This window comes from Corythoichthys intestinalis, chromosome 9, assembly GCF_030265065.1.
Source record: "Corythoichthys intestinalis isolate RoL2023-P3 chromosome 9, ASM3026506v1, whole genome shotgun sequence".
Taxonomy (NCBI): Eukaryota; Metazoa; Chordata; class Actinopteri; order Syngnathiformes; family Syngnathidae; genus Corythoichthys; species Corythoichthys intestinalis.
Genome location: NC_080403.1, coordinates 11983715 through 12001939, shown reverse-complemented (window position 1 = coordinate 12001939; position 18225 = coordinate 11983715). Strand labels below are relative to the sequence as shown.

Here is an 18225-nt window from a genome sequence, read left to right as displayed (position 1 = left end):
GGGTGACTATTTCTTTCAAAAATGATATTTTATTACAGCTTCCTGACTTAACTGTAGTCTTTACTGTACTGTTTTTGGTACATAAAACTTTTTAATCAATGTTCCGAGCATAAAACATGAAAATCATTTCTCAGTACACAAATCAGGCAAAGGTCATGTTCATTCAAAGAAAAAAGGTGTTGCTGATTGACAGTTTTTTTTCTTGTGGGCAAAGCGCTGATATAAATATTGTCAGTGACTCATTTATTTTCCTTAAACAAACTGAACAACAAAATCAAATAAGGAAGAGGCACACTGTACTGAATCAGTTTTCTTTATCAAACAGTTGTTCTTAAATACAATCCAAATCCAATGTCTGAGCACACTCTCTTGTATGACTATTTGCAGTTTGAATGGGAGTTTGTGTTGAAAGGAGACTAAGCCAGTGGTTCTTAACCTGGGTTCGATCGAACCACAGGAGTTCGGTGAGTAAGTCCAAGGGGTTCGGCAAAGGTAAAGAAACACATAGCCCTATTTTTGTACGCTGATTAAATCCAGGCAAAGGGGCTTCTTAGACCAAGTTTTGTACTGGTTTGCTCCCAATTTACAGGTTTTTAATCATACGCGGAGATTAAAGGGGGGTCGGGCCCCCCCGAGTGGCCGAAAATATCGTTGGATGTAATTGACTTTCCACTCTATGAATTTAAAATTAAGACTTTGCCAGTAAAATGTCTATAAATTTTTTAAAGCAAAACCACCAAAATGAATGAAATGAACATAAAAGATAATTTTGTAATGGGTCAAAATTAATTATCGAACAGATCATGTGACTAGCACCTTCGAGACGGTCATTTGCTTTGCTTAGCCAAAACCACCTGAGGACAGAAACACGATGGATATACGTAATTTTTTTTTCAAACCCAAGCTTTTAAAAGCGACAAAACTACTGAGCGAGAACCAAGGATTGAAGATGTGGCTCACGAGATGCCGGAGAGCACCACCAAAATGGTGAGCGGAGTTTCAATTTGTCCCACTAAAGATGCTAATTGTACAACAGAGCCACAACCAGTCGTACCATATTTAATGGATGACGTCCTTGACCAAAAGAATAGCGGGGTCATCAAGGTTTTATCCCCCACTCCCCCTTCTACAAACTCCGCCTATGCTTTTAATCCATTTCTTTTAAATGCTAGTTCTCTGAGCTGATGGGAGGAAGAACTGGTTTGCTCAGTGGAAGGTCGACTCTCACTTGGTATCAGGGAATACAACAGACCAATGGGCAGCGTGGTCTCAAATTTTGACCCGTTTATAAAACATGCTGTCAAACTGAGAAGAATTCTGAACGTGAATTTGCTAAAGTATTAGCTTGTTATCTTTGATATATTGGTCTTGAATTTAAATAAAATTGCTTTATGTGAAACTTGTGGGGTTCGGTACCTTTAGCAAGGTTAAGAACCACTGCTCTAAGCTGTTATATGAATGGGTTTATGTGAGTGATTTCTTTATAAAAAGAAATGAGACAATTTTACTATCTAACGATATCTGGAGCGCTACTATGCTTCTCCAAAACACAATACAAATGGACACTTAAGACACTGATTAGCATAATTGCTAACTAGCTTAGTGATCCGTACGAAGTAGTAAAATACTCTCATCAAAAAATACAAACAATACAATTGGCTTAATTTACTCACCCCTGACGGAGGCACACTGAATCTAACAACACATACGACTCAACACAATAAAGCTCACGCATAAATATTATTGATCCAGCTGCCAAACCTGAGTGTAGCAGTGAACTCTCTCTCTTTCTTGCTCTAATCACTGGCGCGGCCACGCAACCTCATATTACAGACAAATAAGTACCCAAACGGGACTGCTCATAGCTGCCGGCAAAAATTGATTATCAAATTTGTTGTCAACTAATTTATTGATCGATTTTAATTGACTTAATCGATTAGTTGTTGCAACCTTATTGGCTGACCAATATATCGGTCAGTCTTCAAAACAAATATCATCACCCAAAAAGTCTAAATAGTTCACAGTTATCCTATTATACCGGCTATATATCAGCCAATCTTAAATATAAATCGGTTGACCTATAATCTTAACAATAATGCTTAGTTTTCAATGAAAATACCAAATGAATTTTAAATTCAAAGTCAAGGCAATGACTCATGTAATTAAATTTAGCAACTGATTTTAAAAATATAATTTATTTCATTTATTTCCACAGCTGTAGTTTATTATAGTGTATGAACTGTTTACTAGAATTTTGCTTACTGAATTCCATTGCAGTTTGAAACAACTGCACGCTTTGAGTCAAGTGAATTCAGCGATTTATCTCTTAATACGTTCTATTATCACGTGTCAAAAAAATAAAAATGCACAAACGAAAATTTATATTTTGAAAGTGCAGGTTTACACCATGAAATGTCCCATTTGTTAGACCAATGCCATTTCCATATTGTTGCAGGGAAGCTTTTTAGACTAATTTCTGGCTGTATGTGGAGCATTTAGCTGCTAAAAATGTTTTATCATCATGTGAACTATTCTCCTGCCATACCTGATATTTCATGACCACTGTTGTACATCTGCTTTTGCCCACAATGTCAAATGAACTGGCATGTCAATTTGTGTCAATGTTTCTATCCAGTTTGCAAAAAAAAAATTCAACTAATAAATATTGCTGTTTTATTGCAAACCGGGGAGCTAACCCTTTCTTTATGGGGCAGTCATTTCTTTCAATCTTTGGCTGCCATTTATGCTGCTAGACATCCAGTCCATTTTGTCAAAATTGATTGGACATCTAGTTCTGTCAATGGCACTGAAACATTAGAATTATCTGCCATGCCTTCTAGTTGAAAACAATTTGACGTTTAGCCCAGTCATTGGCAGGCAATGTTAAATACTATGAAATTCCCCCTAAAAAAACAGCTTTAGGGTGTTATTGTGGGCCATGACAATATATTATTTTTTTTTAAAATTTGCTCGAAATAACATTTTATTAATTGAAATTTTATTAATCATTGAGAGAGGAAAAAAAAAAAAAAAAAAAATATATATATATATATATATATATTTATAATTTTAAAAAATTGCATAATTGGGACCGGGTGTCCACATATGTGGACATCACATTTTCCGATCACGTCATTTTCAAAGTATCGGAATCGGCAAAAAAATATCGGACATGCCTTTTTTTAATATATATATATATATATATATTTTTTTTTTAATTTAAATCATTTTTTAATTGCATTTAATGTTACAGACAAAATGTCTTACACTCATCCAAAGTAGTTTTGGCTTAAAGCGGCGGTAATTATTATTTTTTAAAAATTAATCACGTTAAATAACTAACGCATGCGCTGCTCGGCCCACTAACGCATTCTCGCATTCAATCTATAAAAGCGCCATTTTACCTATATATAGAACTAAAAGGCAGCGCATAATGAGTAGAGAGAATTTTGACAGCCGTTGGAGCCTTGTTTTTATTTGGCTAAAGCCTTACAATCCCTCTCTCAGCAATTAAAAATATCGTGGGAGGCAATGTGGGGAAGAAAGGTAGTAGTTGATCATTTTCTTAACACCCTATTTTCTTTCCTAACGCAGAGAAGATATATCAATTGGTGCCCCTACGCACAGTCATGGTTGCACTTCCCATCATGCATTTGAGCAGAACAGTTAAATGGCTGCTGTATCATTTACTGAAAGCTCAACAAATACACTAGATGGCAATATTTAGTTACAATATACAAAGTCACATTTATCCTTTAAGAATTACAAGTCTTTCTATCCCTCTCACAGAAAGAATGTTAATATGTTTGTTGTATGTTTTTTCATAGGGGTGTACTCACTGTTGTTGCCAGGGGTTTGGATATTAATGGCTATATTTTGAGGGGAAAATAAATTAACTCTATTATATAAGCTGCACACAGACTACTTTTCATTGTCTCAAAGTGTCATTTTGTCAGTGTTGTCCCATGAAGATATACAGTACTTAAATATCTGCAGAAATGCGAGGGGTGTACTCACTTTTGTGATACACTGTATTTTTTGAGGGTTAAAAGGGGAATGAATTACAGCGACACAATTAATAGGAGGTAGCAGATTAGTTGTGTGCCCATCTGCTAATTCTAGGAAATCATTGCAAGCACTTTTAGAATTGCCTTGATTCATCATTAAGAGTCAAAGGTTGCTGTTCGTGTTGCTAAGGTAACCAAAATACTAGAAACAGAATACGGTGCGGTAAAATACGACACCATGACAAATTAAAACATTAATAAACATGGTTCATAACCAACCCAAATTTAGGAAAGTGACAGGGATGTTGCATAAAAATAATCTCGTCAAATGAATAAAATACTGGTGGAATCCAGATTCCAATTTATTCATGACCATGTTTAGAAAAAACAAAACTCAAACCATCATTTCCTTTAAAAATGAATGGAAATGACAATAAAGTCTTGAAGCAATTAATTTTTTTGCAGTGTTGTCTAATAGGGAATATAATATAGAAAACTGCTATGTACTTCTTAAAAAGTAATGACAATTATTGATATAAATTTTTTGCTTGATTTCAATGGACACTGTGCTACTCCTTCTGGTGTGTGCACTTTGACCACCTGGGGTCGGTATAACACAGACCATTACATTGAAAAGAAAAAAAAAGTTGGTTGAAATTGAAATATTTCAAAGTCGGCCAAAGCCACGCAACAAAAACAAGGATCAAATTAAAGTGGGGGAAAATGGCCGCCAGTAGTTCAATAAATTGTAATTTAAACATTCAAACATAACAGCATGAATAAGATAATTCGCTAAACACATTTTCACTGGCTTTTTCAAGTTAAAAAAATAAACCTCAATTAAATGAGTTAATGCTCTGAACTAGTGTTTGCAACGATACTGATACTAATACTAGTATCAGTAACAGTAACGTGCTGATGCAGTGCAATATGTACTTTTCGAGTTATGGCACACTTCTGTAAAATAAACACTTGTTGCCCTTCCCTAGATGATGATGTGCAATCATCCTACTGCTGTGAATTTTAATGAGTTGATCACCAGTAGATGTCAATCCATTCTCGTGCAGTCAATGGCCAAGATGCACTCCTACATCCCACCAATTAGTTTATCACCAATTATCAGGGGCGTAGGTTTGGTCTCAACATTGGCAGGGATAATATAACAGCATAGCCTGCATGTACACTTTCTGCTTGGGATGGGACATTAATAAGTCCAAACAGATTGGGTGAACGGGAGTCAGGACTATATTTCACACGAATATGAACCTAATTAATTCATATACTAAATCAGGGGTGCTCATTACGTCGATCACGATCGACCAGTCAATCGGAACGCTAGTGTGGGTAGCTCACGGCACCCCCGCTCCCCCAATTTTTTTTTTTAATGTGTATAAATAATTATGATAATGTTGTATGTTGTTTTGTGTGAGCAGCATGTGAGGTTGTGCAGCAACTCTCTCTCGAAGCAGCTTCTTGCTCAAGTTTTTCTAGTTCGATAGTTTTCAGCAGGGTTCACAACATTTCTCAGTTTAATTGACGTTAACAGTAGAAAACACAAACTGAAGGATACTTCTCTCTAAGCATCTTTCTACTCAAGTTTTGCAGGTTAGCAAGTTCACACAGTTTAATGTTATGCTAACACTGATGCAGGTCAGACTTTCAGTAGCAAAATTAGTGAAAAAAAAAAAAAAAAAACTAATATCCCTCCTCTTCGAAGGGGGCGGCATGTTGTCGACATGTATTTCTGTTGGGGCTGTGTGAGTGTCAGGGGTGGGTCAAGTCATCAGCCAATCAAACGTGCGTTTGAGGCTGAAAACATGGACTGGCACATTCAGCAAGTGAAAAGGGATATATGTAGAGTAGGTTCGAACATAATGAAAATAATTCACTTAATAATGGTAGGGTCAGTTGTATCCTTACAACATATGGAAAGACAAATCTAAATTGCCTATATAACTGAACTCATGATATAATGCATATAAGGTTGCTTAAAAGTTGGTGGGGACAATTTGAGCACCCTGAAAAGTTATGTCCCTACCTTCCTGATGCTACCTTGGCGTCATCTTTGGTGGACAGCCACTCCTTGGGAGAGAAGCAATAGTGCCAAACTCTCTCCATTTGTAGACAACTTCTCTGACTGTCGAATGATGAACATCCAGACTTTTAGAGATGGTTTTTCATCCTTTCCCAGCTTTCTACAAATCAACAATCCTTGATCGCAGCTCTTTTGACCGAGCAATGATGCACATCAGACAACCCTTCGCATCAAGAGAATTCTTACCAGGTGTGTGTTCTATTGTGGGCAGGGCAGCTATGAAACACTCATCGGTGATTGGGCACACACCTGACTTGTGTGTTTGACTTGAATGTGACTTGAATGTTTGGTCAAAATTGTTTTCAATTGCTCTTTAAGTCTCCGTACGCAGAGGATTGACTTACTTATATTTCCCTCTTCTGTCATTGCTTGCATGCTATCCTCATTAAAATATGAAAACCTATACATTTTTGGGTGGTTTTAATTAAAACAGACACAATTTTCATCTGTGTGATTATGACAAAGATCAGATCACATTTGATGGTGATTTTATGCAGAAATGTGAAAAAAAGGTTCAGATACACTGTATATACAGTGGTACGAAAAAGTATCACAAAAGTGAGAACACCCCTCGCATTTCTGCAGATATTTAGGTGTACCTTTTCATGGGCCAACACTAACAAAATGACACTTTGACACAATGAAAAGTCTGTGTGCTGTGCAGCTTATATAATATTTTCCCCTCAAAATAACTCAAAAATATAGCCATTAATATCTAAACCCCTGGCAACAAAAGTGAGTACACACCTTAGAGAAAGTTGTCAATATTAATATACAACATGTCAACTGTCAATATTTTGTGTGGCCACCACTATTATCCAGGACTGCCTTGACTCTTCTGGGCATGGAGTTGACCAGAGCTTCACAGGTTGCCACTGGAATGCTCTTCCACTGCTCCATGACTACGTTGCTGAGCTGCCGGATATTTGAGACTTTGCGCACCTCCACCTTCTGCTTGAGGATCCCCCAAAGATGTTCTATTGGGTTCAAGTTTGGAGACATACTTGGCCAATCCATCACCTCTACCCTCAGTCTCTTCAGTAAAGCAGTGGTCATCTTAGAGGTGTGTTTGGGGTCATTGTCATGCTGGAACACTGCCCTGCGACCCAGGTTCTGGAGGGAGGGGATCATGCTCTGCTGCAGTATTTCACAGTACATGTTGGAGTTCATGTTTCCCTCAATGGAATGTAACTCTCAAACACCTGCAGCACTCATGCAGAACCAGACCATGACATTCCCACCACCATGCTTGACTTTAGCCATGACACTTATCTTTGAACTCTTCACCTGGTCGCAGCCACACATGCTTGAGACCGATCGGAACCAAACAAATTAATCGTCTCATCAGACCATAGGACATGGTTCCAGTAATCCATGTGCTTTGTTGACATGTCTTCAGCAAACTTTGTGGGCGTGTACAGTCTTCAGAAGAGGCTTCCTCCTGGGGTGAAAGCCATGCACACCAATTTGATGTAGAGTGCGGCATATGGTCTGAGCACTAACAGGCTGACCCCTCACCTCTTCAATCTCTGCAGCAATGCTGACAGTAATCCTGCGACGATCTTTCGAAGAAAGAATTTGGATGCGACGCTCAGCACGTGCGCTCATCTTCTTTGGACGACCAACCCGAGGCCTGTTCTGAGTGGACCCTGCTCTTTTAAAACACTGGATGATATTAGTCACTGTGATGCAGCTTAGTTTCAGGGTGTTGGCAATCTTCTTGAAGCCTTGGCCATCTTCATGTAGCGCAACAATATGTCTTTTAAGATCCTCAGAGAGTTCTTTGCCATGTGGTGCCACGTTGGAACTTTCGGTGACCAGTATGAGAGAGCTGCACTACAAATTTGAACACACCTGCTCCCTATGCACACCTGGACCTAGTAACACTAACAAGTCACATGACATTTTGGAGGGAAAATGACAATCAGTACTCAATTTGGACATTTAGAGATGTAGTTTCTAAGGGGTGTGCACACTTTTGTTGCCAGGGGTTTAGATATTAATGGCTGTATTTTGAAGGGAAAATAAACTATTATGTAAGCTGCACACTTACCGGTACTACTTTTCATTGTGTCAGTGTTATTTTGTCAGTGTTGACCCATGAAAAGATATACCTAAATATCTGCAGAAATGCGAGGGGTGTACTCACTTTTGTAATACACTGTATCTTAGGTGATTAATGCTTTAGTTTTGTTCCTGAATTTTTTGTAGTCATTTCCTGTTCGTTGAGAGAATTAAAGAACCTAGAAAGTGGAAAAATCGGCTTTCTTTTCCTTCAATACTAATTATTTTTTACAGTATTTATTCTCAAAACTGGGAAGAAAACCTTTACACGCTCCTGACTAGGCTTAAATGTCTCAAATATACACACACAAGACTTTGCATCATGTTTTTAATAATTACAGTCAGGCAAACCCATATGACCATTACATTGATGACATGTATTCTTACAGTACACAACAGAACTCACCTGACCTCTAAGCAGTAGGACATTCATCGTCATTAAGATTGTTTCGGACTTGGAGATAACAAATGTAGTGTGGATTTGACTCGTATCAAACACAAGTGTTGCTTCTCAATTATAGCAAATTCTAAAGACTTTGATAAGAAACAGCAGAGTAGAAAAAAAAAACATTTTCCTGATTTGATCTTAAATTCCTGTCAAGGTTTAAGATTTACAATATATTGCTTTCAGGTGCTAAAACGTAAGGTACCAAATGTCTCTTGAAAAGAAAACATTCATTAATCACTTCTGCAGTGGCTTATTTCCATCGCTGGCCTCATCTATACATGGAGTCAAAAGGGGAGAGAGAAAGAGGAGGTGGCAGGGAGCTGCCATGTAGAAACAATGGAGGAGAAAAAAAAAATAAAAAAAGAACAATCACAAAGCTAGGAGCAGCTAGATAAACCGCTCTCATACGTCAGTCAAGTGTCCTTTTCGCTTCTTTTCATGGCAGTCGAACACAAAATGAACTCAAGCGAACTCGCCGAGAGGACATCCAAGCCAGGAAGCGACATCATGATGCACATAGGGATGAGTCAGAAAAGTGACATTTTACCATTAAAAAAAAAAAAAAAAGTCAAATAAAAATCTGAATCACATGTAGCACAGTCTGGGCTTCTCTGAATCTTCTTTCAAGTAAGCTGGTCCATCCCCTCCTCAACGTACGTAAAGCTACAAAATAAAACATCTCTAGGGAGAAAACCAAAAAGTCCTGAAATGCAAAATCTGTGTTCAATGCAAAATGTAGTTTCAGGAACAGCACGAGTGCCTGCTCAGTTCTCACACTCAACACAAATGAGCTTTTTTTTTTTCTTTCTTTCTAAAACGCAGATGACAGCACTGGATGTTCAGCAGGACAGAATCCACACTGCACGCACAGTCTGCTGGTCCACCTGGAGCTTCATTTATGAAAGGATTCCTATCACAGTGGCTAATGACCTCCGTCAAGTCTTACGATTGTTTCTGCTACAGATGTGCGAATAAAATATTACTTTGTTTTTACAAAAAGAAGACACGCTCTGGACAGTTTGGTTAAATGTTTCATTTTGGCGGGAATTTTGCCAGTCAGTACGAGATAACAAAGACCGCAAGACATTAGATGAGATGATTGCCTTATTCTGCATTGTGACATTTCTTCAGTAATGGCTTGTATGTAAACAATTTTCTGGACTATTAGTCGCACTTTGCTCATAGTTTGGCTGGGAATCTGACTTATGTTTTCCCCACCACAGCGTAGTTCGGCTAAATCAGATACTGCGTACTGTACGTAGCGCTTCTCTGCTTCCGTTAAAATGAACAATATCCGTTAAAATGAACAATATTGAGAGATACTCGCTAGGCTTTATTTTACAAGTTTTACATAAGGAAATCCTTCATCTTTGGCCACCTCTACATCAAATTACCGTAATTTTCGGACTATAAGGCGCACCAGACTATAAACCGCAACCAAATTTACCAAATTTGACACGAAACGGAATTTGTTCATAGATAAGCCGCATCGAACACTGTCATAAGACCAAATGAACCACCATGAAGCTTTGAATCAATTGACTGTAAAGCTTCACTGCTTCAAGAAGCTTCATTTGGCCATCACTGCTCCCTTGGGGAGACAGTCAACCTCTGCTCCTACCTAACACTTTTTGTCCAACATGCCTCAAAGCATGCATTGCAGCGCTACAGATGTAAATAATCAAAATTCATGTTCTGTGTTAATTTCCTCAGTTACTGTTCTAGTTGTTTCATTCATTGCTAGTTATGGTATCTGGGAACACTTTATTTGACAGTGGTGCTATAAGACTGTCATAAGACCATCATAATTATGACATGACACTGCCATGAGCATTAATAAATGCTTATGACAGATGTCATTTTGTGTCATCTGGCAATTTATCTCACTTTTGAATCGATGTGAAATATCCAAGCAGGAAATAAATGGAGTTAGTGTAATAATTCACCGGATGACACTTAATGACATATGTCATATGCATTAATTAATGTCCATGATTGTGTCATGTCATAATTATGGCAGTCTTATGGCAGTCTTATGACGCCGCTGTCAAATAAAGTGTTACCTATTAACCCAAATAAATCAACAAATAACCCGCACTGGACTATAAGCAGCAGGATTCATAATGAGGGAAAAAAGTAGCGGCCTAATAGTCTTAAAATTACGGTATAATAAATATTATGATCTATAAGCCGAATTAGCCGTTCTGAATCCATACATATTTCTTTAATAAAAAGTAGGGGTGGGACAAAATATCGAAATGTTGATATATCGTGATACTTTGCATTCCAAAAGGTTATCGATATGCTGATGCCAAGAATTGAGATATCGTTTTAAAAAGGTGCCAATGTTTAAAAAATAAAATAAAAACAAAAAACAAGTTGCTAGCAAAATCTCCCACCATAATAGTGTCTTAGTTAACTCTGTGGCTGCCATTGACGGAGCTCGACACCCAGTTCATTAAGACTGGGAGGGGCAAATGACTTCTTCGTTCATTCAAAAACAGGGCATTCACAGTCACTATTTTCGAGGCATTTAACAGGTCACTTCCTGTTATTTTAGGGCATTTAAAGGACACTTCCTATTGAGTTTGAGTCAATGCCTATTCATTCCCTGTTGATTTTGGGTTACAGGACTGGAAGTGACTCATAAAAAAAAGAAAAAAAAAAAAATTAACAAGAAGTGACCTTGAAATGCCCCCAAATCAACAGAAAGTGACTGAAAATCAACAGGTACCCGGTGTCTAGAGGTAGGTATTAACGCGTTACATGTACTACGTTACCTTTACTTGGGTAAGTTTTTGAGAAAAATGTACTTCTAAGAGTAGTTTTACTAAGCCATTCTTTTTCTTTTAAGTAGATTTGTGAAGAAAAAACGCTACTTTTACTCTGCTACTTTGGGCTACACAAGAGTAATTTTTCCTCTTTATTCTTCATATCTATTCTTCATATTAGATTTTTTTTGGCAGCGATTCCAAGAGTAGCTCTACCAATTTCACCAATTCGACGTAGCAACAATAATCACATGACTAAATTATACCAATCAAACACAAGCTTGCTGTTCTATGATCACGCCAGCCTATTCAATTACGTGGCGTCTTTAAAGCACCATAAAAAATTTGAAGTATTTTAAAGTACTTGGCATAGAGCGCTGCCCTCAACATGTCTTGAAATTGCGGATTTTAACTAGGGCTGTCAAAATGATCGCATTACCGGGCAGTAATTAATTTTTTAAATTAATCACGTTAAAATATTTGACGCAATTAACGCACATGCCCCGCTCAAACAGATTAAAATGACAGTACAGTGTCATGTGGACATGTTACTTGTGTTTTTGGAGTTTTGTCGCCCTCTGCTGGCGCTTGGGTGCGACTGATTTTATGGTTTTCAGCACCATGAGAATTGGTGGTGCTGAACAATGGTGAGCTACTAGTTTATTTTTTGTTTGAAAATTTTACAAATTTTATTAAAACGAAAACATTGAGGGGTTTTAATATAAAATTTCTATAACTTTTACTAACATTTATCTTTTAGAGAACTACAAGTCTTTCTATCCATGGATCGCTTTAACAGAATGTTGTTAACGTTAATGCCATCTTGTTGATTTATTGTTATAATAAACAAATGCAGTACTTATGTAGAGTATGTTGGATGTATATATCCGTCTTGTGTCTTATCTTTCCATTCCAACAATAATTTACAGAAAAATATAGCATATTTTATAGATGGTATGAATTGCGATTAATTACGGGTAATTAATTTTTAAGCTGTGATTAACTCGATTAAAAAAATTTTAATCGTTTGACAGCCCTAATTTTAACCTCTCTCCCAGTCACCCATGACACCGACTGACCACGGAAAAAGCAGAGATATGATCCTTTTAATTTCATAATAGGATCTATGACAGAACTATTCACCATTCAAACTAGGAACTATTTTCTCCACTAGAGGGCACTCATGCTCTTTGGACAAATAATGCTTAATTTGTCATTTTTCTCTTCATTTTTTGTATTTCTTTGGCTTAATGTGGTTATGTAATGGGTTATTGTACAGCATCATTGTAACAACAGTTCATATCTATACATTTGTACTGAGGAAAAAAAACTCAATCAAATTTGTAAGTAGTTACTCTTATTCTTTTCACCAAATACTTTTTTACTTTTACTTGAGTACATTTTTTGGATGACTAACTTTACTTTTATTTGAGTAATATTATTTTGAAGTAACCCTTCTCTTACTTGAGTATAATTTTTGGCTACTCTACCCACCTCTGCTGGTGTCCCCAAAATTTACCGAGTTGCTTGGCATTGGCTGCCATTGATGGCCATAGAAGTGGGAGGGCTTCATTCGCTGTAACCCTCCCAGTTTAATTAGATTGGATGTCTACTACAATTAACTTACAGCAGAAGGACAAAGATGGCTCGTCTTTCCTGTTTATTAGTCGTTTTGTCAATGATTTCCTGACCAATGTATCGATAATCGTTGTATCGCCAAATCGTTAGATCATTGTTATCGTGAGCTTTGTATCGCAAATCGTATCGTAAGGTACCAAGAAGTTCCCACCTCTAATATAAAGATGCGTAATATTATGATTTTAATTTCATAATATTCCAACTTTTTTTCTCGTAGTAACGTATGACTTTATTCTCGTAATATTTCGACTTTCATCTCATAAGGACTTTACTCTCGTAGTCCTAATTTTTGTCTTTGTTTGATGCCAATACTCCTACGAAGGAATGAGCTCGAGTTTGCTTAATAAAACTAGTTGCGTTGTTTAGGCTAAAATTATCGAAATAACTGTTCATGTTATGGTAAAAGATGCTTACTTAGCCCACTGTTCTCCATTTTATAGTTATTACTCTAATGTATAATGTTTGTTCTTGGTCTACCATGAAATAAAATTCCCTCCAAAAAAGTGACATAAGGATTTTTAACTCTTTAGGCATTTTTTGGATGGTGTGATGGTAATTAGGATCACAGATGAGCGCTCGTCAATTTCCATAAAATGTTTGTGTGACTTCGATTAGGACGTTTGCCAGTCCCTGCTCCACTTACATGATATTCCCGGTGGTCTCTGCTGTCTTGTTTAGGATTTTGGCACTCCCCTCCTGCATTTACTATAAGTTAATATTTCTGGCAGCTTTGGAGCACATATGTGACCACAGCAGACTTGAATAATACGTCTTTGCTGATGTCTCGCTTTATAATTAAGCGCCATCACATTTTGAGGCTTCCGACCTGTGACCGCAATAGCAAATTTTGAGGACATTTTAAACCTCTGTCCAGGGGCGAAACCTAAGGGGGGAGTGATGGTGCGGGTGCACCCGGGCCTGGTTTTGGGGCATCAATGGAAGGTCCTGAAAATAAGGTATGATGATGCTTAAAGCTCGAATACTGTGTCTAAGTGTTCTAATTTCTATTCCAGACGAATGTTTCTGCAACTTGGGGGTCAAAAGTGTGCCCGAGGAAAATCTTCAAATCTTCAACTAGATACACCCAAACACCACCGCTATAGATGGCTCACACGAGGGACTCGTTGATCATGTTTTCAACCGGCCCCAATTTATATTTGTTCCGCCACCGCATCTGTCCATCTCATTTGTTCATGTGGTGCAAAACGCAATTGCCACGACCGCGGGGAACATAATGCAAAGGCTAGTCCTAATAGCTAATGTCAAGTGACTTTTTGGTGTGGATCGATTTCATAAATGCAGCTCAGGCTCACAGCGAGAAGTCCCTAAGCAGACCTCTGGGTATAGAAGAGAATGTAGGCCTGAGTGTTGCACACCTCCTCCACACTGCAAACCTTCATCTCGGAGTCATTGCAGTGGACCCAGAAACCTGAAGAGCACACGGGAGCGGTTAGATCGGAGGTGTTCGCGACCAGGCGTTCTGCCGGCGTTCTCACCTCCTTCTGTGTTGTAGCAGTATGCGGTGTAGTGCCCTGAGCCGAAGCCTTTGCCGTGATGCATCACCACGGCCGACAGGTCGTAGGTGTAGCCCCCTCTGTGGACAGAGTGACCTGAGCCCGTGCAGCAGTAGGGTTTGATGTTGAGAACCTGGTCGAAGGCCACATGGACACCAATTTTCTCCCGGTGGTTCCTCCCAGACCACCTGCGACAATAATTTTTTTCATCATCTGGTTGTCTTTTATTGCAGCAGCAGCAGCAGCACGAATTAGTCATAATGTGTTAAGTATAGGGATGTCCCGATCGCATATTTTTGCACCCAAGTCCAAGTCACCTGACTTTTAGAATCTGCCGATACAGAGTCCCGAACCGATATTGGGTAACGATATATATTTTATTTTAATAAAAGTTTCAAACATGTTACAGAACTGTACTTTTTACAGTACCTCTACTACTTCCTTTTTGCAGAAGTGTTACTGACAATTAGAGGTTAGATTTTGTGCCCGAACCCGAACCCACAATTTAAGCATTCACGTTCGGGTCAGGTCGGGTCGGGCCGCCATGCCGGACTAATAAATTATTAAAAAAAAAAAAAAGGAGAGCAAGCACTCTGTATTGCGCTTTTGCTTGTGCGTGTGCACGAACGCCGTGGCGCCAGCCGCTTATCCTTCTTGTCCTCCCTCTCTACCGTTTGCGCACGGCCGAGGCGCCCCCCTCTCCTGTTCCCTCTCCTTGTCAGAGAAGCGCGTCCATGTGAGAACAATATCCCACACACTCAGAAATATGTTTAACAAACTTTCCCAGCGTTATTTCGTTGTGTGAATGCTTTGATAATTCTCAAAAAAATATGTAGATTATTTAAACATTAAGAAAACTTGCGTTTTTTTCTGCCAACTCGAAGAAATGAAAATAAATTGCTGCTGCTGCGTTTTTTCCGCGTCACTCAAAAAAAAAAAAAAAAAAAAAAAAAAAAAAAAAAAAAAAAAAAAAATTGGAGAGCAGTCTCTCTGTATTGCGCTTTTGCTTGTGCGTGTGCACGAACGCCGTGGCGCCGGCCGCTTTTCCTTCTTGTCCTCCCCCTCTACCGTTTGCGCACGGCCGAGGCGCCCCCCTCTCCTGTTCCCTCTCCTTGTCAGAGAGGCGCGTCCATGTGAGAACAATATCCTACACACTCAGAAATATGTTTAACAAACTTTCCCAGCGTTATTTCGTTGTGTGAATGCTTTGATAATTCTAAAGAAAATATGTAGATTATTTAAACATTAAGAAAATTTGCGTTTTTTTTCTGCCAACTCGAAGAAATGAAAATAAATTGCTGCTGCTGCGTTTTTTCCGCGTCACTCAAAAAAAAAAAAAAAAAAAAAAAAAATCGGGTTTTTCGGGCTCGGGCCTGCAAATCTAGTTAAGTGATCGAGCTCGGGCCGGGTCGGGCCTCAATACCAGCGGGCCGTGTCGGGTCGGGCTGGATTTTTTAGGCCCGAACTAGGCTCTACTGACAATAAAACGTATATATTTTTGTATCTTTTGGCAATGCCATTGAATTTCTGATTATTTTGTTACTTTTTAGCCCTTAAAAATAAATAAATTAGGCCTGAATGATATTGGAAAAAATTAACATTGCGATATCATGTATATTGCCGAGGCTCCACAATTTCTTTTTGTATTAGTTGCAATAGTGCAGCTAACTTTTTTCTTAAGGTGCACCAGCACAAAATGTAGGCGCACCCACATTTTCATTCAATCACCTTTAACACCACACTTTGAATCACTCTCCATAATTCATATAATTCATATGAGTGAGTCCACTCAAATTCACTCACGCTTTGGCGCTCAACAGCCTCTAGACAACTAAGATTGACTAAACGATGATTAACACATTTGTGCCTTAGATCGTAGAGCTATTGAGCATTCACTTGCCAGATCAAGGCTACAAACCTGCCAATCATACGTAGCTTTAAGTGTCAAACTCCAGCTGCACTCCTGGCGTACTCATTGATTAGACAAATAGAAGCGGAAATACCTCCTCCCTACACAGCATGGTGCTTTGACACTACACGTAAGTCTGTCGCGATAACAAATTTTAGTGTGCGATATCTCATAAATTATTGCGATATACGATATTATTGCGGCCCTCCCCAATTTTTTTAAAACCAATTTACAATAACACAGTGAGAATACAGTATATATTAATAGATGAAGTACACCCATTTAAACGCGATAAATACTCTTAAATTCAAAAATAGTTTTTAAGAAATCACAACTAAAAACAATAGACCATGCCTCTTAAGTAAAAGACAACAATATTAATACCGCACAGAAACACAGAATAAATACAATGTGTTTTTCAAGAAAAAATAAATAAAATTGCACTTAATAACTTAAGCATTTAGGCAAATGAAAACTTTTCCCCTCATATCTTCTGCTATGGTGTTCCATACGGATGCAACGATACAGTTAAGTCACGGTTGAGTACGATTTTCGATACGGTGGACACGATATTCGATTCGATTCAATACATTTAATGCTCTGAAAAGAAAATAATAATCATATTTTTTGTTTCAGGTTTTTTTTTTTTTTTTTTGCTAACGAGCAAAATTAAATTGCCATCATATAAAAATTGCCATCAGTGCATAATATTTATGTGCTTACTTTTTACTGATCTGAAGAATAAAAGGTATTATTATTATTATTATTATGAGCAAGACATCCTATTTCCGAATCCATCTGTGTCATGTGCTGAATTAACAATATTTGCAGCATTATCTATAGTCACTGATATGGATTGATTTGGCCTTCTAAACTTCCATTCAATCATGGAGGTTTCTAATTCATCGATGTAGTATATGGACTACGTGTCCCATAATCACTCTGGGCTCACGTAGTCAATGGCATGGGACGTAGTACTTCTAGTTTGCTGTTTCATGATATCTAGTGTGTGCATGCGCGTTAAAAAAGTTAGCAAACGCCACAGAAGTCATGTCAGCTCATTACTACACAACACCAGCATATGACAATCGACTTTCATAGACAGGACGAGTTTGAAGCACAGCGCTCTTATTTTGCCACTCAATGTTCATCATGTCCGTTGTCAAAGCGTGGTTGTTCGTAGCAGCCAAGTCGGTAACATTGTTTTGGCGGACTTCGTTGTAAATATTCACGGGACCGCCCACACGTCAACAACACCGGCACGCCGGAGATGGTCCGCAGTCAATCCAGAGCACTGACGCGGCCGGTATACGTTGAACAATAGGATATAATGGGAACAATTGGCTCCGGCACTATATTTTGCGCAGTTGGTAACAAGGAATCCAAACTTTTAACAGCACGTCTGCCGCACGTGCACGCAAGGCGATAAATCGCAGCGGAAAAATTACCGCCTTCATTTTTATGTATCATGCGATAAATGCAATTATTGCATACTGCGACAGGCTTAACTGCACGTAATGTAGCATAGCATAGATAATCGCCACTGGGGTTGCTCCCTCCTGACTCAGTGCCAAAAGCAAACTGGAATATACAAAAAAATGCATAGGGGAAAATGAATCCACGAAAAGGAACCACGTGGTACCACAGTCACGCAATCACTCTCACTTTCGTGACTTTTTGGACTGAAAAATTGCCGCCACTTCCAGGAGGGCAAGACTCACAAAACGGCCACCCTGAGAGGCTCCGCCTGCATATGCCACTGTCCCTCACGGTACATTC

At 38.4% G+C, this 18225-nt stretch overlaps 1 protein-coding gene across 5 annotated transcripts in view; it reads right to left on the bottom strand.

The window, feature by feature from the left end:
• Window positions 1–8310: 8310 nt before the first annotated feature.
• The window catches only part of usp49 (ubiquitin specific peptidase 49), a 37303-nt gene continuing 27388 nt past the window's right edge, over window positions 8311–18225 (bottom strand). For all 5 annotated transcript variants that reach the window (XM_057846272.1, XM_057846270.1, XM_057846271.1 and 2 more), the window contains 2 exons: window positions 14520–14725; window positions 8311–14452 (listed from right to left, as the gene is read on the bottom strand). In XM_057846272.1, coding sequence (XP_057702255.1) covers window positions 14349–14452; window positions 14520–14725 — 310 coding nt within the window. In that variant the 3' untranslated portion in view covers window positions 8311–14348. The remainder of the gene's footprint in view (window positions 14453–14519; window positions 14726–18225) is intronic.